Source organism: Diorhabda sublineata, chromosome 4 (assembly GCF_026230105.1).
Source record: "Diorhabda sublineata isolate icDioSubl1.1 chromosome 4, icDioSubl1.1, whole genome shotgun sequence".
NCBI classification, from domain to species: Eukaryota; Metazoa; Arthropoda; class Insecta; order Coleoptera; family Chrysomelidae; genus Diorhabda; species Diorhabda sublineata.
In genome coordinates this window covers 35,203,688-35,228,759 of record NC_079477.1, presented here as the reverse complement: position 1 = coordinate 35,228,759, position 25,072 = coordinate 35,203,688, and the positions used below count along the sequence as shown (strand labels likewise).

Below are 25,072 nucleotides of genomic sequence, written 5' to 3'. Positions count from 1 at the left end.
ATTATATCGTATTCATATAAACTAATTAAATAATATTTGATACGTATTATTATTTATTATATTTATATATAATAATAGAGTATGACTTAAGATATGCAACCAGTATTACAATGCTGTATTCGTTGTTGTATATGTCTTGGAATAAATTTCAAGCAAAAGTATATTCTCGACCAGTTCGGTATTGATTTATTATTATAGAGATTTGTGTTAAAAATAAATTGGTCGCTTATATCGTCGATTCCATCAGGACCAAAAAGTAGAGTGAAAAAAAGTCATGTCTTGTTCGAGCCGAAGAGGTGGCCGTAAAATTTCACTCCTATATCCTAATGAATTCGCCATCTTGTAAACGAAATAATAGTAGTGCCCAAACAAAGTTTTTAAAGTACGTTTATTTAATCAAAAAAAATCGTGTTAAATAGTTGTTTACATATTAAATAGTGTCACAACAAAAATATTTACCTATAAAACAACACCTGGTAAGTACTTAATAGTTATTATAGGTAAAGTGTAATTTTGTGAGGTTAGGGTTGCGAAAATGGAAAAAGAAAAAGATAAAACCAGCGAAATTAATAAAATACCGACGCCGCAAGATCATTCGAGTTTACTAGACGCAGCTAACCTTTTCGGAGGTAAATCACCACGAATTATAAAAAAGAATTGAAAAAATTTTGTTTACTATGTGGTATTTTAGCGTATTGGCCCCGAGGAGACGCAGCAGCTAATCTATTCGCTGTAGCAGCCGGCGGTTTCGGTCTACCGACACATCCCTCTTTACAATTCGGTATGCTACCGAATACCCCAGCAGTTAGCCGTCCTCTATCGTCTTCCTATCAATCTACGACGTCTTCGGCGGCTATTTACACCAACACGTTATCCGCAGTGGCTAATCAGGCGGCTACTTTGGGTATACCGGCCGGAAGTGCCGCTTGGTGGTCGATGGCGTCCCAATTAGCCGCTCAGGATTATCTGGCTAGATTGCAAGCTTCCGGATTGAACTTCGCGGGTTTGAGCGGCAGTCCCGGCGATTTTAACTACCCCAATTTGGGTTTACCGTCTTTGGGGGGACAGCACAAGACTTCCAAGGGTTCTTATAAAAGCGGACACTGCGCGACGGCTTCGGATTCGGTTAAATCGTCTATTGGCGGTTCTCGCGGTAATTTAAAGTCGAATTTGACGGTGAAATCGTCAGAAAAACATACCAAGGTGAAAAGTGGTGTCGATCAGGGTAGAAGTGTAGGGAAAAGTGTGTTGCCGAGTAGCGAAAGCCCCAAGGAGTCTTCATCTCCTTCAAATTTGTTGGCAAGTTCTTTCGGTGTTAATACGAGTTTGTCTTCGGAAAGTGGCGAAGTCGATGGATCTAATTATACTTCTTCTAATGTACTGAGGTGAGTTTTTAGTATTTCGTATAGCTTTAATATCGAAAATACTATTATTTATATTTATTTTGAAAATGGTGATATCGGATTAGTTCAAATGTACTTTTTTGAAAATATGATGAAAACATCCGAATTTATCATTAATTTATAGAAATAAATATGAATAAAAACGTCCATTTCTCATAGATTTATTGAAATTTCGAATATTTTAATATATTCCAATCTGTTTTATACGAGGGACGATAAAAAAAAATAAAAATTATTCAATTTTGGGACAAAATTAAAGATTCTCCCAGTATAAAGATATTTATACTATCTAAAGTCATAATTATATCCATAATTATTAATTTTTCTAACTCAAATCGTAATTTTTCACGAATAATTTTTTTTAATGTACATACGAGGGTATTAATAACAATAATATGTCATCAATAATGAGTAAAGTAGTTCAAATGTACCCCAGTGAAATTTGATAAAAATTTTGCTATTATAAAACAGAATTTTCACGAAATTTTCGATATATAAACGACCTCGATTATATTTTCTCGCGTATTTAGTAAAATTTTCAAATTTCTATACAGGGGGCATCGAAAAAATTATTTTAGTAAAAATTTGTTGTGAAAATTAATTTTCACCCGTAAAGGATCGATTAATTCATCGACATCGACCATTCGATAAATGGGAGTATATACGAGGGTTATTGCAAACTTGTTTCTCGTAATTTGATATTAGAAATGTCGTCGTATACAGAGTGTGTCGATTTAACACGCTTATTTTACTATTTAGTGATCCAAATTCGGTTTTAAGCGGAGTTCGGTTACCACCGGATACGGAAATCATCAAATATACATCGTCAATAGTAGGTCCTAAAATACCCGGCACCACCAACAGGGGTAGGAAAAAAACAATCAGTTTAGATCCTCCTTTTGTAAGTTTACATCCATCGCCTGTGGGCGGTTACATCGAAGGTTTGTCCAAAAAAAACGTAAGTCACTTTTTTTAATCGATAGTACTAGTTCAAATGTACCCTCGTGAAATTTCATCGAAGTTTTCGATTTTTCAACAGATTTTTTATGAAATGTTCGATTTATTAACATTCCCGAATATTTTTTCTTCCGAACTTAGTGAAAAGACGAAGTTTTTATACGGGAGTTATAAAAAAAATAAATATTTATTATTTGGTGTCAAAAATATGCATTTACCCTGTATAAACCCGGCTGTATTATATACATACATATGATCATATCGATGATTTTTTTCTTTTTCTATAATTATTTCACAATTTTTTCTATAAATAACATAGATACGAGGGTAAATATAAAATTACGAAATTTTTTTTTCAAAATTCGTTTCGAAAATTATCTTATGTATCGAAATTAGTACTTTCCGTGATAATACCGATAAAAATTTCACATTTCTTCTAGTCAACTTTTTTACATCATTTTTTTACAAAAATTTGTCAAAAACATCTATCAAAGTAGTTCAAATGTATTTTCATTAATATTAATCGAAATTTTCCAATTTTCGGCAAATTTTTTAAAAAATTATCGATTTATCAACATTACCGAATATTTTTTCTTCCGAACATGTGAAAATACGGGGGATATCAGAAAAATTGTTATTAAAAATAATTATTTTGTGTCTGTTTTTCCGCAAATAACGTATATACGAGGGTTAATACAAAAGTATGTAAACTTTCGTCAAATAACTGCTATGGCGATACCATTAATATTATTTTATAACAAAAATATACGAGGATCGTTTGAAAAGTACGTACGATTCAGGGTCAAGAGGTATCACCGCCATCAACACCGCCTGATACTAACGGAAGTACGAATTACGAAACTTCCAATACTCCCGGCGAATCCCCTTTGAATTTATCCGTAAAATCCACCGTCGACGTACTAAATTCGACGTTTCCTTTAGCGTCTTTAACCAGTATTTCATCGAGCATCGGATCCGACCGAATTTGTAAGTTTTTTCCACTCGAATTTCGATTTTTATTTTTGATTTTTTCGTATTAAAATTCTTCCAGCTCGTCGCAAACCCGGTCCCAAACCACGTCGTATCATTTCCTCCACCAACCAACTCCCCCCGTCCCCTTCCGGTAACTTATTCTCCCATATATTCTCCCCGGTGGATTCACCCAGATCTCCGAGTCGAAACGAAGGTTCCGACGGGGGTAGTTCGACGTCGTCTACGTGTACCAACGCCGTAACGTCGACGCCGGTCTCGCCGGTATTGAATTACAGCCACAAAGAAGGTAGACCTAGAAATTTGGGTAGGGGTATAAGTAAACCCAAAAAAAACACGGTGGCTTCGCTTTTGGCTCAAAGTAGAGCTTTGGGTATAAAACCCGTACCCATTTTGGATCCCAATACTTCCATAAACCAACAAATGAACATATTAAAATCGAACATAATGGCGGCGCAACAATATCTATCGGAAACCGCCGGCGCCGACGAACAAACTCTGAATAAACTGCTGCAGGAGAAGATGAAAGGGACGCAAAGCGATTCGAGCACGGTGGACGCGACTTCCGATTCCGATAATTTAACCGATTCGAATCACACCGACTCGGAAATGGAAATCGAGGTGGTCGCTAAAAAGCCGAAACATTACGACGAGAGGTTGCTGAGAATCCCGTTGGAAAAAGGTTGTTTCCATCGAGATTTTTCAACGGTACCCCGTCGCCTAATTATTTATTTTTTTTTTGTAGGGTGGAAAAGGGAAACCGTGATACGGGGGTTGTCGAAAAACGGTTTCCTTAAAGGGGACGTTACGTACGCGGCGCCCGATTCGTCGAATAAATTCAAACAGATGTCGGATGTTACTCAGGTTAGTCGAGTGGTTTTTTCGTTGGTTTTTCGTCTGATTTTCCCGATTTTTTTCTTATAGTATTTGGAGTATCAGAAGTGTCCTGATCTTTCGAAGGAAAATTTCACGTTCAGTTGTAAAGTTATTATCGGTAATTACCTTCAACCCGTGCCCACCGAATTACAAGTCGACGGTAACGAGTTCATTTATCTAACAGAAGAAGATATGAATAAGAGGTAAGATAACGACGAAATTTTAACTTTAACGGACGATATCTCGTAAATTGTTATGTTTTAAACCCGCTCGAAGTCATTTTATAATTATTTTCGACGTTTTTCTATAATTTTACCTAGTCCTAGAACATCGTAAAAAATGCTATTATGTCGTTATATGTAGGTACTAAACATTTTAAATTGTTTCCACAATATTTAGAATTGACCCAGAACAATTTTAATTACTTTCGGAACATTTTAATTGCCTCAGAACATTCAAAACTATTGCCAGAACATTCAAAACTATTGCCAGAACATTGTAAATCGTCTTTAGAGTATTTATATTACCTTAGAACAGTTTTAACGATTTCTGGAACATTTCAAATTGCCCTAGAACAATTTCATTCACTTTAAGAACATTTTAAATCATTTTTAGAATATTTAAATTGCCCTAGTACAATTTCATTCACTTTAAGAACATTTTAAATCATTTTTATAATATTTAAATTGCCCTAGAACAGTTTTGTTGATTTTCGGAACATTTAAATTGCCTCAGAACATTCAAAACTATTGGCAGAATATTGTAAATCGTCTTTAGACTGTTTAAATTACCTTAGAACAGTTTTAACGACTTCTAGAACATTTAAAATTGCCCTAGAACATTCAAAATTATCGCCAGAACATTGTAAATCGTCTTTAGAGTATTTAAATTACCTTAGAACAGTTTTAACGACTTCCAGAACATTTAAAATTGCCCTAGAACATTCAAAATTATCGCCAGAACATTGTAAATCGTCTTTAGAGTATTTAAATTACCTTAGAACAGTTTTAACGACTTCTAGAACATTTAAAATTGCCCTAGAACATTCAAAATTATTGCCAGATCATTGTAAATCGTCTTTAGACTGTTTAAATTACCTTAGAACAGTTTTAACGACTTCTAGAACATTTAACATTGCCCTAGAACATTCAAAATTATTGCCAGAACATTGTAAATCGTCTTTAGAGTATTTAAATTACCTTAGAACAGTTTTAACGACTTCCAGAACATTTAAAATTGCCCTAGAACATTCAAAATTATTACCAGAACATTGTAAATCGTCTTTACAGTATTTAAATTACCTTAGAACAGTTTTAACGACTTCTGGAACATTTCAAATTGCCCTAGAACAATTTTATTCACTTTTGATACCATTTCAAATCATTTTTACAATATTTAAATTGCCCTAGAATAGTTTTGTCGATTTTCGGAACATTTAAATTACCTCAGAACAATCAAAATTATTGCCAGAACATTGTAAATCGTTTTTAGAGTATTTAAATTACCTTAGAACAGTTTTAGTGACTTTCTGGAACATTTAAATTGCTTCATAACATTCAAAATTATTGCCAGAACATTGTAAATCGTCTTTAGAGTATTTAAATTGACCAAGAAGAAATTTAGTTACTTTAAAACCGAACGTTTTAAAGTGCAATAGGACATTTTAAAGTAATTTAAAACATGGTAAATTATTTAAAGAACGTTATCAGTTGCTCTAGAACAATTTTTATCACTTACGGGGCATTTTAAATTGCAGAACATCTAAAAACTATGTTTAGGATATTTTAATTGACATCCGAACATTTTAAATTGATCTAGAACATTTAAAATTCTCATTAGAACATTCTATTGACCCTGGAACAAAAAAAATCGACCAAACAACTTATTAAGTCGACTAAATCGGACTTAAAACGTATTAAATTGACATCGGTACATATTAAATTGACATCGGAACATATTAATCTGGCATCGGAACGTATTAAACTGACATCGGAACATATTAAACTGACATCGGGGCACATTAAACTAATATAGGAACATGTTGAACCTATTAAACTGACACAGGAACATATAAAACTGACGTGGGAACATATTAAACTAATTTAGGAACATATTAAACTGACGTGGGAACATATTAAACTGACATCGGGACATATTAAACTTATTTAGGAACATATCGAACCTATTAAACTGACACAGGAACATATAAAACTGACATAGGAACATATTAAACCGACATAGGAACATATTAAACTGACGTGGGAACACATTAAACTGATTTAGGAACATGTTAAACTGACGCAGGAACATATTAAACTGGCGTGGGAACATATTAAAACGACATATGAACATATTAAACTGACTTGAGAACATATTAAACTGACATCGGGACACATTAAACTTATTTAGGAACATACTGAATCTATTAAACTGACACAGGAACATATTAAACTGGCGTGGGAACATATTAAAACGGCATAGGAACATATTAAACTGACGCGGGAACATATTAAACTGACCTTGAAACATTCAATTATGTTTGAAAATCATTAAATTGTTGTCGGAACATATTAAATCGTTCCGGAACATATTAAACAAAAATGGTGTCGAACATTTGGAATGATCGATTTATGTGTACCGTTCAGATTAGACGAATTCGGTACGTCGTTGAGACCGAGTTTACCGGTGGAACAGAGAATAGAAATGGCTAGGAAACAACAAGCGGCAAGGGAGGCGGCCAGACAGGATAGACAGGAAAAGGAACATACGAAAATGGTGCAAGAAAACAACGAAACGATAGAAAAACAGGAACAAATCAAAATGGAAAAGGATGCGAAATATCATCAAACGATCGAAGATAAAGAATTGAAAAGACAACACGCCGCTTTGATAAGAGAACAGGTCCGTTTATAGACGAATAGCGTCCGAAGCTAGCGAATTTCATAAAATTTTTCATTTTTCTTTCCGCAGGAAAAAGAAAGAAAACGCCAACACGCCGTATTGATAAAGTGCTTGGAAAATAGGAGGAAACTCGAGGCGCGCGAACGCAAAAAACAACAACTGCTCGCCGAAAAGCAGGCCAACAAAGAAAAGAAACTCGAACAACGCAAACAGGAATTGGAAATTTTAACGGAAATCCGGAAACCGTGCGAAGATCTCGAACTCGATCCGACCCATTTGCCCGATTACGATCGCGTACCCGGTTTGAAATTGTGCGGAAAAGCGTTTTCCGATATACTGATGGTGTTCGAATTTTTGCACAACTTCGGCGAAACGTTGGGCTTCGATATGGAATCCCTACCGACGCTCGATTCCCTCCAACACGCCCTATTACCCGACAAAAACTCTTCGGAAGCCGAAGAAGAACTATTCTCGGTGATGACTCATTTATTGGTTTGCGCCATCGAGGATCCCGGTATACCGCATCCGGCGCGGTACACGACGATGTTGGGACAGAGTTTGCGACAGGCGGATATGACGCCGTTGAATATCAGCGAAATTTTGAGGTTATATTTGTACGCGAACGCGACGGCGGAAATCAAAGCTCTCACCGGAATACATTTCGAAAGGGAACGCGAAAAGAGGATAGCCGATCATCATCAGAACGACGACGAGATGTCGATTACGCAAGTCGGAAAAAACGCCCCCTATTACGAATTGTTGCACAATACGCAGACGTTCAAATTGTCGGATTTGTTGAAGAACAGGCCGTTCGCGAGTTTGGCGCCGACAACGAAAGCGGAAATTTTGGCGTATCTGTGTAACGAGTTGTTGCAGAACAAGGCGGTCATCAGACAAATCGAAAATTCCTTGGAAACGGTCGCCCAACAGAAAAAAGAAAAATGGTTGTTGGATATGAAGATAAGGAAGTGAGTTTTCTTTTTATTCTAATTTTTTTTTTTTTTTTTTCGTCAATTTTCCAGCAAATTTCGAACGTTTTTATTGTTTTTTAATCGATACGGCAACGTCTTAGAACATAATCGTATCGGTTCGAAACATTTTAAATTGTTCTAATGTTCACGGAACATTTTAAACACTTTCGATCCGTTCGAGAACAATTCAAACTCATTTAGGAACGTTTCAAATCATTCGAGAACATATTAGACTGTTTTAGAATATTTAAAAGTCATTTAGAACATTTTAATATAGTTTAAGAACATATTAAACTATTTTAGAACAAAGCGAAACATTTTTTGAAATCGTTTGGGAACGTTTTAAATCGTTGAAACTATTTTAAAACATTTTGAATTAATTTGAAATGTTTCGAGAACGTATTAAACTATTTTGGAACGTTTTAAAACGATCTAGAACATTTTAATATCATTCGGGAACATATTTAACTATATTCGAATATAGCAGAACATTTTAAAACAGTTTAATCTTATCCAAAACATTTTAATATCGTCAAATGAACATTTTAAACTACCTCAGAACATTTTGAACTTATTTAGGAACATTTTAAACTATTTTAAAGCAGTTCAATCACATTTAGAACATTTTACATTCATTTAGGAACATTTTAAACTATTTTTGCACATTGCGGAACATTAAAAATAATTTAGGGATATTTTAAAGCGATCTAGAACATTTTAAACTCATTTTAAATGATTCGAGAACATTTTGAACTCATTTTAAATGATTCGAGAACGTATTAAACTATTTTGGAACATTTTAATCTTTTCTAAAACATTTTAATATCATTTGGGAACGCATTTAACTATTTTCGAACAATGCAGAAGATTTTAAAATCGTTAAAGAACATTTTAAACTACCCCAGAACATTTTGAATTTATTTAGGAATATTTTGATCTATTTTAAAAGAGCTCAATCTCATTAAAAACATTTTAAAATCGTTAAAGAACATTTTAAACTATTTTGGAACATTATAAAGCGATCAAGAACATTTTAATGTCATTTGGGAACACATTTAACTATTTTAGAACAATGCAGAACATTTTAAAATCGTTATAGAATATTGTAACCTACCCCAGAACATTTTGAATTTATTTAGGAACATTTTGATGTATTTTAAAAGAGTTCAATCTCATTAAAAACATTTTAAAATCGTTAAAGAACATTTTAAATTCATTTAGGAACATTGCAGAACATTTAAAATAGGTTTAAAGAGATCCAGAACATATTAATATCATTTGGGAACACATTCAACTATTTTCGAACAATGTAGAACATGTTAAAATCGTTCAGAAACATTTTGAACTATCTTAGAACAGTTTAAACGTATCGAGAACATTTTAATATCGTTAAAGAACATTTTAAACCATTTTAGAACAGTCTAATTCTATCTAGAACATTCTAATATGATTAAAGAACATTTTAAACTACCCTAGAACATTTTGAATTCATTAAGGAACATTTTAAACCTCGATTATTTCATCCGGGATCGTTTTAAATCGCTTCCGGAACATTCCCAACCAGCTCTGAACAATTTATCTAATCTCTAACGTATTCCTCGATATTTTTCTCGGTGTTTTTTAGTTTTTTTTTTGATTTCTTCTCGCTCGTTCCCAATTACAGACTAACTTTGCTCCACAACAAGAAAATCCGATTCGAAAATATCGAAAAACATCTGAAATTTGACGAAGATCCTCTGGTCGATTCTCCTTCTTTAAACAAAGACGAATTGTTGGAAGAAGAAGAAAACGAACTGAGCGAAAACGAAAGCGTCGGCACCCAACCCGAAGAGGTAAGACTTCCACCCTCTCCCGACCCTCGTAAGTCTCTAGGGCGTTGTTATATTTTGTTTCTTCATTTTTTTTTTTTTTTTTTCGTAATCCCAGGAAGAAGATAACAAATTGTCGCAAGAGGAATTGGGGAAAAAATTGGAAAAATTCGCTAAAACTTCGGAAATACATTTCAATACGTTGAAAACGGCGAGTTTACAACTAAGGGCGATCTGCTTCGGGCAAGATCGCTATTACCGAAGGTACTGGTCGCTGCCGAAGGCCGGCGGTATATGGGTGGAATCGATGGAAAGCGCCGAGCCGGATTATCGATGCGTCGACGACGTCGAATTGGGCAGCGACGGCGTCCAAGGCTCCAGCGATTTCGACAATTCGAGCCAAAAAGAAGAAGAGGACGATATCGGTATAGACGAGGAAATCGATAGGATAATGGAGGGCGGTAGCGAAGGGGAGGATAACGATTCGAGATTGAAGGACGTCGAAGAGGAAAAGGAAACGTACGAGAACGGAGAACGAAAAAATGGAACGCCCAAAGAGACGAACGATTCGGAAAAAAGCGAAAATTGCGACGCGGAAACGTCGGAAATTAACGAGGAATTGAATAATACCGAGGAGGAGTACGAAAGTTTCGGCGGCAAAACGTTCAGTTTGTTCGAAAGGTTGGGGCAGTGCGTCGAACGCGAAAATAAGACCGAGGAGGATCTCAAGATTGAAGTTAAAGCGGAAGTTAAGGTAAAAAAAACTTATATCGTATTAGAACAAATTTAATCATTACAGGACTTTTGAGAACATTTTATTTCTTTCCAATTCGCTTAGGAACATTTTATTTAGTTCCAGTTCGTTCCAGGAACATTTTCCTTCGTTTCAGCTCGTTCAAGAACATTTTACCTCGTTTCAGAACATTTTATTTCGTTTCAGCTCGTTTCAGGAACATTTTACATCGGTTGAGAACAATTTATTTTGTTTCAATTGGTTTCAGTAGCATTTTACTTCGATTCAGCTCGTTCAAGAACATTTTATACATCGGTTCAGATCAATTTATTTTGTTTCAATTCGTTTCAGGAACATTTTACTTCGTTTCAGCTCGTTTAGGAACATTTTACATCGTTTTAGAACATTTCAGCTCGTTTCAGGAACATTTTACTTCGATTCAGCTCGTTCAGGAACATTTTACATCGGTTCAGAACAATTTATTTTGTTTCAATTCGTTTCAGGAACATTTTACTTCGTTTCAGCTACTTCAAGAACATTTTACCTCGTTTCAGAACATTTTATTTCGTTTCACGAACATTTTACATCGGTTCAGCTTGTTCAGGAACATTTTACATCGGTTCAGAACAATTTATTTTGTTTCAATTCGTTTCAGGAACATTTTACTTCGTTTCAGCTCCTTCAAGAACATTTTACCACGTTTCAGAACATTTTATTTCGTTTCAGAACATTTTATTTCGTTTCAGAACATTTTATTTCGTTTCAGGAACATTTTACGTCGTTTGAAAACAATTTATTTTGTTTTAATTGGTTTCAGTAGCATTTTACTTCGATTCAGCTCGTTCAAGAACATTTTATACATCGGTTCAGATCAATTTATTTTGTTTCAATTCGTTTCAGGAATATTTTACTTCGTTTCAGCTACTTCAAGAACATTTTACCTCGTTTCAGAACATTTTATTTCGTTTCACGAACATTTTACATCGGTTCAGCTTGTTCAGGAACATTTTACATCGGTTCAGAACAATTTATTTTGTTTCAATTCGTTTCAGGAACATTTTACTTCGTTTCAGCTCCTTCAAGAACATTTTACCTCGTCTCAGAACATTTTATTTCGTTTCAGGAACATTTTACTTCGTTTCAGCTCCTTCAAGAACATTTTACCTCGTTTCAGAACATTTTATTTCGTTTCAGGAACATTTTACGTCGGTTCAGATCGTTCAGGAACATTTTATTTCGTTTCATTTCGTTCAGGAACATTTTACCTCGTTTCAGTACATTTTATTTCATTTCAGCTCATTTAAGGAACATTTTACTTCGGTTCAGAACAATTTATTTCGTTTCAGGAACATTATACTTCGTTTAAGCTCGTTCGAGAACATTATACCCAGTTCCGGAACATTTTATTTTGTTTCAGTTCGTTTCAGAACAATTTATTTCCGTTTCCGGAACATTTCGGTTTCTTCCTATTAGTTTCGGAACATTTTACTTCGTTTCAACTCGTTCCGGAACATTTCGGTTTGTTCGAATTAATTTGGGAACGTTTTATTCGGTTTTAGTTCATTTAGGAACGTTTTATTTGATTCTTGATTAGATGTTGAACATTTTATTCTATTTCAGTCATGTTTTGTACATATTATTGCATTTCAAAACGTTTCGTTTCATTCCAGTTCAATTTTAGCACATTTTTTAGTGTTTTGAAGCATTTTATTCCATTTAAGTTCAAATTTCGAACAATTTATTGCATTTCAGCAACATTTTATTCGATTCTATTTCAAGTGTCGAACATCTCATTGCATTTTGGAACATTTTAATCTATTTACGTTCAAATTTATTCTGTTCCAAAACATTCCTGTTCCGAATTATTTCGACTACACTACAATTTACCGAAACGTTGTTTAAACGATTCTAACGCCGTTTATTTTTCCGGTATTTTCCGGTATACAATAGGAAGAATTGAAAAACGAAATACTGAACGAACTCAAAACGGAAATGAAACACGACACCTTCGCCGAAAACGATCAAGACGACGACCACGAACCGAAATGGTTCAGCATCTTGAACTCCGACGCCACCACGTGCGACGAAATCAACTTGAGCTCGGGCACCAGGTGGGAAAACGGCGTCGGACCTTGCACCAAAGACATAATGGAATTGAAAATCCCCGTTTTCCCGCCGCCGGCCACCGATTCCAATTATTGCGACAGTCCGACGCCCCTACAACTCACCCCCGAGGAAAGTTTCCAATTGGAGTACATACGGAAACACGGAGCCATCAAGACCAATAGAAAACAGAACGTCCCCTCCAAAATGAAATACGGTTGGTGGAGGATAACGGACGTGACGCGTCTCCGGGAGATATTGGACCATCTCCAAGTTAGGGGTATACGGGAAAGGGAATTGAAGAGGAACATCGTCGGTATAATGCAAGCGATGTACGACAAAAAAGGCAGATTGGTCGTCGAAGACGGTAGCGCCGATTTGACTACGTTGAACGACGAACCGATCGATGACGTCAAATTTATCGAAGACGGCGTTCCTGAACCCGACGTACCGGGCACTTGGAGCGTCGAATTGGAACGTAAAATCGATTTCGTATTATCGGAACAAGTAAGTATAAAACGACGATACGCTACCGACGTTTCCAATTTCTCTAATTATTTCGATCGATTCGATTTCAGTTGGAAAATTTGGAGGATAAAGTCGCCAACGCTAGTATGCAATCGAAAGGTTGGAAAATACAACATGGAGATTTCGAGGAAATGTCCCACGAGGAAATCATAGCGACCATCAAACGTCGATTGGCCTCGTTGGAGATGAACATCGAGAGGCGTTATCTTAAACCGCCGTTGGGTGTCAGGTGAATATTCATGTTCGGCTCAAACCTCGATCCGTGACCTTAAACCTCGATTTGTGACCTTAAACCTCGATTTATGTCATTAAACCTCAATTTGTGACCGTAAATCTCAATTTGTTGCCTTAAACCTCTATTTGCGTCATTAAACCTCGATCCGTGACCTTAAGCCTCGATTCTTGTCATTAAACCTCAATTTGTGACCTTAAACCTCGATCCGTGACCTTAAGCCTCGATTTGTGTCATTAAACCCCAATTTGTGACCGTAAACCTCAATTTGTGACCTTAAACCTCGATTTGTGACCTTAAACCTCGATCCGTGACCTTATGCCTCGATTTGTGTCATTAAACCTCGATCCGTGACCTTAAGCCTCGATTTGTGTCATTAAACCTCAATTTGTGACCTTAAACCTCGATCCGTGACCTTAAGCCGCGATTTGTGTCATTAAACCTCAATTTGTGACCTTAAACCTCGATTTGCGTCATTAAATCTAGATCCGTGACCTTAAGCCTCTATTTGTGTCATTAAACCTCAATTTGTGACCGTAAACCCCAATTTGTGACCTTAAACCTCGATTTGCGTCATTAAACCTAGATCCGTGACCTTAAGCCTCTATTTGTGTCATTAAAGCTCAATTTGTGACCGTAAACCCCAATTTGTGACCTTAAACCTCGATCCGTGACCTTAAGCCTCGATTTGTGTCATTAAACCTCAATTTGTGACCTTAAACCTCTATTTGCGTCATTAAACCTCAATTCGCGACCTTAAACCTGAATTTCTCACCTCAAACCCACTTTTTTCCCTTTATCCTCGATATGTGACCTTTAAACTCTAATACTGACCTAAAACGTTTGTGTTCGAAACCCAAACTTTCGATTTGTGCGTGCACTTAAATCTTAGTTATTGACCTTGAACCTCGATTCATTAGCTTAAACCTCGATTAGTGGCCTTAAACCTCACTCTATGCCCTCAAATCTCTATTAGTGACATTATACCCCGATTTGGTTACTTTGATCCTTTACTTGGTTTCGATTAACCTCAAGCGGTACACTTTACCTCTCGATCTTCGATACGTTACCTTAAACCTCCATTTGTAACCTTATACCTCGATTTTGTGACCTTAAACCTTGATGGGTGACGTTAAAACTTCAGTTTGTCGCCTTAAACTTCGCTTAGTGACATTGAATCTCGATTTTGCTACCAAAACCTCAATCAAATCGTACCCTCACAATTTGCGCTTCAATAAAAACCTTAATTTGTCACCTCGGACCTCTATTCGTCTCCGAAAACCTCAAATATATCGAAATTCGTAATTTCAACCTCCTATTTACACTTTATAACCTCAATTTGTAACCTCACTCCTCGCATTATGCCTTCTAACCTCAATCGAATCTCGATTTCAAACCTTAACTTCGATTTAATACTTGAAGACCTCAATTAAATCGTAATTTGTTACCTCGATTTACGTCCCTCAACCTCAAAGGTCGATTGTGTTAATGTTGTTCCGTCCGTGTTTAGTATCGGCGATTCCCATTTGGCGCAACTAAATCAAGAATCCTCCAACATTTCGTCGTCGTCCTCTCAGACCGTCCCCGACGACATACCCAAAGGTTTAGCGACTTGGAGGGAAGCCGTCAACCGTAGCCTATCGGCCGCCCAATTATCCATGTGCATATACGCTTTGGAATCGTCGATAGCTTGGGATAGGAGTATAATGAAAGCGGTAAAGTATCGTCGCCGAAGCGCGACTATCGAATATAACCTCACTTTCACCGTCCGATACTCGGCTCACGTTTAATTTTAACCGAATTTTTACAGAACTGCCAATTCTGTTTGAGCGGCGATAACGAGGACAAACTGTTACTGTGCGACGGTTGCGACAAAGGATATCACACGTACTGCTTCAAACCCGTCATGGATACTATACCGGAAGGGGATTGGTACTGCACCGAGTGTTTGAACAAAGCGACGGGGGAGAGGAATTGCATCGTTTGTAGTAAGAAGACTTCGAACACCGGTTGCAAATTGGTGTCGTGCGAATTGTGCCCGAGGGCGTATCACACCGATTGCATACAACCGAATCTACCGAAAATGCCGCGCGGGAAATGGTATTGCTCGAATTGCGCTTCGAGAAAACCGCAGAAGAAGCCGCAGAAAAAACCTCCCAAGTCGATTAAGGAAACGGAAACGAACGAACAACCACCGACTAGGTGAGTGTCGATTATACTTTTCTTATATCCCCGGTAAAAGACGGAAAAAATTGATTGGTCTATTGGAAAAACTCTGACGTGAGACCAGAGAATTTGAAACTAAGTATAATAACAAAATTTTGACAAAAAAACATAGATAAGAGCTGACAGAACTACGTAAAAAGCTGACAGATTATTAAGAAAATGCCTAATTTCAACAACAAAACCGTTAAAAACTGGTATAACACCATGAAAAAACGATGTGAGCTGACAGAATAATACAAAAACTACAGGAGCTGACAGAATTACGTAAAAAGCTGACAGGTTAACCTGAAAAACATTAAATTTTGACAAAAAAACGATAAAGGCTGACAGATTATTAAGAAAATGCCTAATTTCAACAACAAAAACGATAAAAACTGTTATAACACTATAAAAAAACCATATGAGCTGACAGAATACTACATAAACTACAGGAGCTGAGAGAACTACGTAAAAAGCCGACAGGTTAACCCGAAAAACATTAAATTTTCACAAAAAAAACGATAAGAGCTGACAGATTATTAAGAAAATGCCTAATTTCAACAACAAAACCGATAAAAACTGGTATAACTCTATGAAAAACGATGTGAGCTGACAGAATACTACATAAACTACAGGAGCTGACAGAACTACGTAAAAAGCTGACAGATTATTAAGAAAATGCCTAATTTCAACAACAAAACCGATAAAAACTGGTATAACACTATGAAAAAACGATGTGAGCTGGCAGAATACTACATAAACTACAGGAGCTGACAGAACTACGTAAAAAGCTGACAGATTATTAAGAAAATGCCTAATTTCAACAACAAAACCGATAAAAACTGGTATAACACTATGAAAAAACGATGTGAGCTGACAGAACACTACATAAACTACAGGAGCTGTCAGAACTACGTAAAAAGCTGACAGGTTAACCCGAAAAACATTAAATTTTGACAAAAAAACGATAAGAGCTGACAGATTATCACGAATCATGCTAAAAACTATAAAAAGCAACAAAAACTACATAAAACGAAACGAGTTGACAGAATAGTACATTGAATGACAAGAGCTGATAGAAAATTACGTGAAAAGCTGACAGATTATTAGGAAAAATCCTAATTTCAACAAAAAAAAACTATAAAAACCGATAAAAACTAGTATAACAGTCTAAAACGATGTGAACTGACATAACTACGTAAAAAGCTGACAAGTTAGCCTGTGAAACGTCAAATTTTGATGACTGGTAACGAGAACTAACAGAAATCAACTAAAAATCGATAAATACTGGCAAAACACTATAAAAAACGACATAAAACTGACAGAATACCATAAGAAACTGACAGTAAACAACAAGAAACGCCAAAAGTTGACAGATTACCAAGGAAACCCCCAATTTTTTACAGAATACTACAAATACCGACAGCTGACAGACTACTGGGAAAAAATGCCAAAAGCTGAGAGAAAACAACGAAAAATCGACAAGAGCTGAAAGATTATCACGAAAAACGTCAAATTTTGCCTACAAAAAGTGGCAGAAAAAAACACCGAATAAAAAAAATTCTCGTTTATTTGTAACCCAACCCCCTTACCCCTTATATTTATCAATTTATTTTTATATTTTCAGTCCGACGCCGTCGCACAGTTCGGCGACGACTAACGAAGACGTTTCGACGTTGAACAGCTCGCAGAGCGATACGTCGACGTCGATCGTTAACGTCGCCGCCTCGGCGGGCGCCGATTCGCCTTCATCGTCGATCAATAACAAAAAACAAGAAAAACAAAACAAAAAATTATCGAAAGAATTGGCGGCGTGCAAAACGATATTGGAAGACCTGGAATGCCACGACGACGCATGGCCGTTCCTCTTACCGGTCAACACCAAACAATTCCCCACTTACAAAAAGATCATCAAGATACCCATGGATCTGTCCACAATCAAGAAAAAATTGACGGAACAACAGTGAGTGCTAAGACACTATCTTCTTCTTCTTCTTGTTCTTCTTCTTTTATTTATCTTTTTGTATTAATCGTTATAGGTACAGATCGAAGGATGAGTTCTGCGCAGACGTCAGGCAGATTTTCAACAATTGCGAGACGTTCAACGAAGACGACAGTCCGGTGGGGAAAGCGGGACATTCAATGAGACAGTTCTTCGAAATTAGATGGAACGAATTGCATTTGTCGCACAGTTGAGACAATCCGTATAACGCCCGAGGGCGAAAGGGTTGATATGCGTTTTTTGTTGTTTCTATTTTTTTTTCGATCGCGTTTATGGAATCGTCTATTTATTTATTTAATCATTTTTTTTTTTCGTTTTCGTTTATTTCTTACGGTTCCTTGGGAAATATTGCGGAAACTGATGAAACGCTGGGGAAAAAACTATCGATAATTTACGGAATTCTACTAAAAATTGACAGAATACTACAAAAATTTACAGAAAACTACAATAAAATTACCAAACAGTACAAAACAATCACAGAATATTACAAAAATTACTAGAAAACAAAGTTTTACAAAAAATACAAAAATTGACAGAAAATTATAATAAAACTAACAGAAAATTACCAAAAAATACAAAAATTTACAGAAAACTACTGAAAAATAAAAAAATCCAAGAAAACTACAAAAAACTACCGAAAATACAAAAATTTACAGAAAACTACAAAAAAAATATTTACAGGAACTACGAAAAACTGCAATAATTACTAGAAAACACAAAGGAATTACCAGATAATACAAAAATTTACAGAATACCACAAAAAACAACCAAAAACACAAAAATTTGCAAAAAACTGAAAAAATATTACCAAAAAACACAAAAATTTACAGAAAACTACTGAAAAATAAAAAAATCCAAGAAAACTACAAAAAACTACCGAAAATACAAAAATTTACAGAAAACTACAAAAAAAATATTTACAGGAACTACGAAAAACTGCAATAATTACTAGAAAACACAAAGGAATTACCAGATAATACAAAAATTTACAGAATACCACAAAAAACAACCAAAAACACAAAAATTTGCAAAAAACTGAAAAATTATTACCAAAAAACACAAAACTCACAGAAAACTGAAAAAATACCAAAAAAATACAAAAATTTACAGAAAACTTTCAAGAAACAAATTTACAGAATACTACAATTAAATACAAAAATTTACAGAAAAATTTCAAGAAACAAATTTACAGAATACTACAATTAAATACAAAAATTTACACAAAACTACAAAAAAATATATTTACAGGAACTACGAAAAACTGCAATAATTACTAGAAAACACAAAGGAATTACCAGATAATACAAAAATTTACAGAATACCACAAAAAAACAACCAAAAACACAAAAATTTGCAAAAAACTGAAAAAAAATTACCAAAAAACACAAAACTCACAGAAAACTGAAAAAATACCAAAAAAATACAAAAATTTACAGAAAACTTTCAAGAAACAAATTTACAGAATACTACAATTAAATACAAAAATTTACAGAAAACTTTCAAGAAACAAATTCACAGAATACTACAATTAAATACAAAAATTTACAGAATTTTTCGAAAAACATGCAGATAATTACATAAAGACTTAAATTAGAAAAAAATTGTATGATACTAATACAACTGACAGACTTTTGGGACAAACTAGAAAAATAGAAGAAAAATTAGCCGCAAATTTAATAACCTATAATAATTAGGAGGTGATAGTCCACGAAACAACAAACAGCTGGCAGACGATTACAAAAATGACAAAAAACTGACAAACGACTAAAAAAATTGCTAAAAACCGGCAAAACACTACAAAAAACGATCAAATCTGTCAGACCACTTCAAAATTAACAAAGAAATACAAAAAAAGTATGGAAAACCTGACGGAAGATCTCGAAAAAACGACTCAAACTGACAGACGATTACAAAAATGATAAAAAGCTGACAGACTATTACAAAAACGGTAAAAAAACTGGCAGAATACAATAGAAAATGACTTCTACAAGAATGATAAGAACACTGACAGAAATCTGAATCTGACAAACGACTGTAAAAAGTGACTAAAACTGACAGATTGATTCGAACAATGATGAGAAAACAGACGACTACAAAATGGCGATTGAAACTAACAGATTTGAAGAAATAGAAAAAAAATTTTACAGTAAACTGAAAAGGGGTTACTAAAACTGACAGATTGTTGTGAAAAAAGATAAAATCTGACAGATAACTTCGAGAATAACTGACAGAATACTAGAAAAAGTCCACTAAAACCGAGAGAAATTCAATAAAATTGTCAAAAACCACAGGATATTACAAAAAAACGAGGAAAGTCTACAAAAATAATATGAAAAGGGACAAAAGACAACAAAAAACGATACGATTCCTCCCGATTGGGGATAAACGGACTATAACTTCGAAATTTACTATAAAATTTATCGTAATTGGAAAAAAATAAATATTATTAAAGCAATCCATACGTATGGTGAGAAAAAAAAACGATTTCTTCTTCTTTATCTTATTCCTCATATGTATTTATATAATTTTGTAAAATAATTTATTCGCTAGGTTGTAACGATATTAATTTATATTGCGCCCTGTATTTCGACGTACGTGTCAAACACAAAATAATTTGGAACGTAATTAAAAAAATGGTTTCCGAAAAAAAAACTATTTTCGAGTAAAGTGTATTTTTTTCTTTTCGATGAATACCCACACACCTGTACCAATTTTCCTTTTATTTTCCGGCTTTTTCTCCACTTTTCCTTTCGATTTTAGTCCGAAGCACAAAGAAAAACTAACAAGTTACGAAAAAAAAAGTGACAGAATACGAAAAAAATGGTGAAAGGTGATAGAATATGAAGAGAAATAATGAAAAAGTGACAGAATATGAAGAAAAACTGACAGAATTTGAAGAATAATTATGAAAAAGTGACAGAATAGGAAAAAAATTATGAAAAGTGAAAGAATGTGAAGAAAAACTGTCGGAATATGTGGAAAAATGATGAGAAAGTGACAGAAAACTGTAAAAAAGTAACTTAAATGGACAGAATTTTGAGAAAGTGACAGAATTTCACAAAAAACTGACAAAATACTACAAAAACGCAGAAAACGCTAAGACAGAACTCCACAAAAAGCCAAATTACAAAGAAAAACTGACAATATTATGACTAAAATGACAGATTACTACGAAATGGTGGCTAAATCTAACAGATTGATACAAAAACCGACAGATTTCAACGAAAAAGTGACTAAACCTGGCAAGAAACTACAAAAAACGATGGAAATGGATAGAATGTTGCGAAAAAGCAACTAAAACGAACAGAATTTTGAGTAAATGACATAATACTACGAAAAACTAATGAATACGATAAAATTGATAAACAATTTATAGAAATTTGGAAAAATACTACGAAATAGTCACAAAAAATGACAGAATACAATGAAAAAGTTACAAAAAAGACAACTTACTACGAAAAAGTGACTCAAATGATAAAATACTACGAAATAGTGATTAGAACTGACAAATTACTACGAAATAGTGATTAGAAATGACAAATTACTATGAAATAATGATTATAAATGACAAATCACTACGAAATAGTGATTATAAATGATAAATTGCTACGAAATAGTAATTTAAACTGGCAGAGTATTACGAAATAGTTACAAAAAATGACAAATTACAACGAAATAGTGAATAGAGATGACAAATCACTACAAAATAGTGATTAGGAATGACAAATTGCTACGATAGAGTGATTTAAAATGACAATATTACGAAATAGGTACAAAAAATGACAAATTACTACGAAATAGTGATTAGAAATGACAAATTACTATGAAATAATGATTATAAATGACAAATCACTACGAAATAGTGATTATAAATGATAATTTGCTACGAAATAGTGATTAGAACTGACAAATTACTACAAAATAGTGATTTAAAATGACAAATTACTACGAAATAGTGATTAGAAATGACAAATTACTACGAAAAAGTGATTAGAAATGATAAATTGCTACGAAATAGTGATTAGAAATGATAAATTGCTACGAAATAGTAATTTAAAATGGCAGAGTATTACGAATTAGTTACAAAAAATGACAAATTACAACGAAATAGTGAATAGAAATGACAAATCACTACAAAATAGTGATTAGGAATGACAAATTGCTACGATAGAGTGATTTAAAATGACAGAATATTACGAAATAGGTACAAAAAATGACAAATTACTACGAAATAGTGATTAGAAATGACAAATTACTATGAAATAATGATTATAAATGACAAATCACTACGAAATAGTGATTATAAATGATAAATTGCTACGAAATAGTAATTTAAAATGGCAGAGTATTACGAAACAGTGATTAGAAATGACAAATTACAACGAAATAGTGAATAGAGATGACAAATCACTACGAAATAGTGATTAGAAATGACAAATTGCTACGATAGAGTGATTTAAAATGGCAGAGTATTACGAAATAGTTACAAAAAATGACAAATTACAACGAAATAGTGAATAGAGATGACAAATCACTACGAAATAGTGATTAGAAATGACAAATTGCTACGATAGAGTGATTTAAAATGGCAGAGTATTACGAAATAGTTACAAAAAATGACAAATTACAACGAAATAGTGATTATAAATGACAAATCACTACGAAATAGTGATTAGAAATGACAAATTGCTACGATAGAGTGATTTAAAATGGCAGAGTATTACGAAATAGTTACAAAAAATGACAAATTACAACGAAATAGTGAATAGAGATGACAAATCACTACGAAATAGTGATTAGAAATGACAAATTGCTACGATAGAGTGATTTAAAATGGCAGAGTATTACGAAATAGTTACAAAAAATGACAAATTACAACGAAATAGTGAATAGAGATGACAAATCACTACGAAATAGTGATTAGAAATGACAAATTGCTACGATAGAGTGATTTAAAATGGCAGAGTATTACGAAATAGTTACAAAAAATGACAAATTACAACGAAATAGTGAATAGAGATGACAAATCACTACGAAATAGTGATTTGAAATGACAAATTGCTACGATAGAGTGATTTAAAATGGCAGAATATTACGAAATAGTTACAAAAAATGACAAATTACAACGAAATAGTGAATAGAGATGACAAATCACTACGAAATAGTGATTTGAAATGACAAATTGCTGCGATAGAGTGATTTAAAATGGCAGAGTATTACGAAATAGTTACAAAAAATGACAAATTACAACGAAATAGTGAATAGAGATGACAAATCACTACGAAATAGTGATTTGAAATGACAAATTGCTACGATAGAGTGATTTAAAATGGCAGAGTATTACGAAATAGTTACAAAAAATGACAAATTACAACGAAATAGTGAATAGAGATGACAAATCACTACGAAATAGTGATTTGAAATGACAAATTGCTACGATAGAGTGATTTAAAATGACAGAATATTACGAAATAGGTACAAAAAATGACAAATTACTACGAAATAGTGATTAGAAATGACAAATCACTACGAAAAAGTGACTTAAAATAAAAGATTACTATTTAAAAGTGACTCAATTACTACGAAATAGTGACGTGGAAAAATGAAAAAAAAAACCGTTGAAACAAATAAAAATTGCAATTCGAACAAAATTCTCAATAAGCAACAAAATGGACGTCGCCGTATACGGGGCGCGTCCCAAATTTAATACCCCAACGGATAATAGAAAGAAATAGAATCGATTGAAATAAAAAAAAAGAGACGCACGACGACGCCTGCGCTTTTTATTATTCAAAACGGATTGTACATTCCGAAATAATGACCGCAAGTCGGACACGTGTGATACGTATAACTGCAAGATTTCATATAATAAGGTAACAAACAACAAGGCCAACACATGCAGACACACAATATCAAAGCTATCCAATGGGTGACGTTCGGTCGTTCCCGTTCTATATCCGTCGTTACGATTATACGACAAACCGGACATACCAAATAAATCGGATCCGGACCGAATATAATCGAATCCGATGATACGATCGTCGGTGTGTCTTCGGATTCGATGCCTTTTACTTGGGCGTACGATGGAGGCGGTACCCTTTGGACGAACGACGGAGTCGATAGGATGCCGGTTTGGGGACCTGGAAACAAACCGAAATTGACAGAAAACTACTAAATATTAAATAAAAATTGACAAAATACTACGAAATAGTGACTTGAATTGGCAGAATATTACTAAATAAAAATTGACAAAACACTACGAAATAGTGACTTGAATTGGCAGAATATTACTAAATAAAAATTGACAAAACACTACGAAATAGTGACTTGAATTGACAAATTACTACAAAATAGTGATTTAAAATGACAAAATACTACGAAATAGTGACTTGAAGTGACAGAATACTTCGAAATAGTGACTTGAATTGATAGAATACTAGTAAATAGTGACTTAAACTGGCAGAATACTACGAAATAGTGACTTAAATTCACAGAATACTTCGAAATAGTGACTTGAATTGACAGAATACTAGGAAATAGTGACTTAAACTGGCAGAATACTACGAAATAGTGACTTAAATTGACAAAATACTACGAAATAGTGACTTGAATTGACAGAATACTACGAAATAGTGACTTAAATTGACAAAATACTACGAAATAGTGACTTGAATTGACAGAATACTAGGAAATAGTGACTTAAACTGGCAGAATACTACAAAATAGTGACTTAAATTGACAAAATACTACGAAATAGTGACTTAAATTGACAGAATACTTCGAAATAGTGACTTGAATTGACAGAATACTACGAAATAGTGACTTAAACTAACGAAATAGTGTCTAACAATGACAGATTACTACGAAACAGTGACAAAAATGACGAAATACTACGAATTGGTGATAAAAATGACAGATTACTTCGAAATAGTCTCTAAAAATGATGGAATACTACCAGAAAGTGACAGAATTTTTGAAAAAAAGTAGCAAAACTGAATAAAAATCTTGAATTTTTAAAAAAGTTACAAAAAATATCTAAATTTTTGAAAAAACAAAAAATGACAGAATTCTCGAAAAAAAACTATAGAAATGATAGAATTTCCGAAAAAATTACCAAAAATGACAGAATTTCCAAAGAAAACTACAAAAATCGACGGAATTCTTGAAAAAGCAACAAGATATAATACAATTCTTGAAAAAAGCAACAGAAAGGAAAAGAATTCTTAAAAAAGGAACAAATTTTTTGAAACATAATCTACAAAAATGACAGAATTCTTTTAAAAAAGCAACAAAAATAACAGAATTCTTGAAAAAAGCTGCAAAAAGTTGCAGAACTTTTAAATAAAACCACAGAAATGACAGA

General features: G+C 34.0%; 1 protein-coding gene across 3 annotated transcripts; it reads left to right on the top strand.

Moving 5' to 3' along the window:
• Positions 1-256: 256 nt before the first annotated feature.
• Positions 257-20,956, top strand: LOC130443456 (bromodomain adjacent to zinc finger domain protein 2B). 3 transcript variants are annotated; one of them, XM_056778097.1, is made up of 18 exons: positions 257-476; positions 526-629; positions 692-1,385; positions 2,163-2,361; positions 3,161-3,347; positions 3,412-4,032; positions 4,096-4,214; positions 4,275-4,429; positions 6,872-7,127; positions 7,197-8,095; positions 9,762-9,930; positions 10,025-10,660; positions 12,590-13,249; positions 13,321-13,499; positions 15,013-15,217; positions 15,313-15,704; positions 17,335-17,670; positions 17,747-20,956. In XM_056778097.1, exons 2-18 carry the CDS (start codon positions 536-538, stop codon positions 17,901-17,903), a joined length of 5,958 nt encoding a protein of 1,985 aa, XP_056634075.1. In that variant the 5' UTR covers positions 257-476; positions 526-535; the 3' UTR covers positions 17,904-20,956. The 3 variants fall into 3 exon arrangements, with proteins under 3 accessions (XP_056634075.1, XP_056634074.1, XP_056634076.1); XM_056778096.1 differs by having other exon boundaries at positions 257-629; XM_056778098.1 differs by lacking the exons at positions 15,013-15,217; positions 17,335-17,670; positions 17,747-20,956 and having other exon boundaries at positions 257-629; positions 15,313-15,459.
• Positions 20,957-25,072: the final 4,116 nt, after the last annotated feature.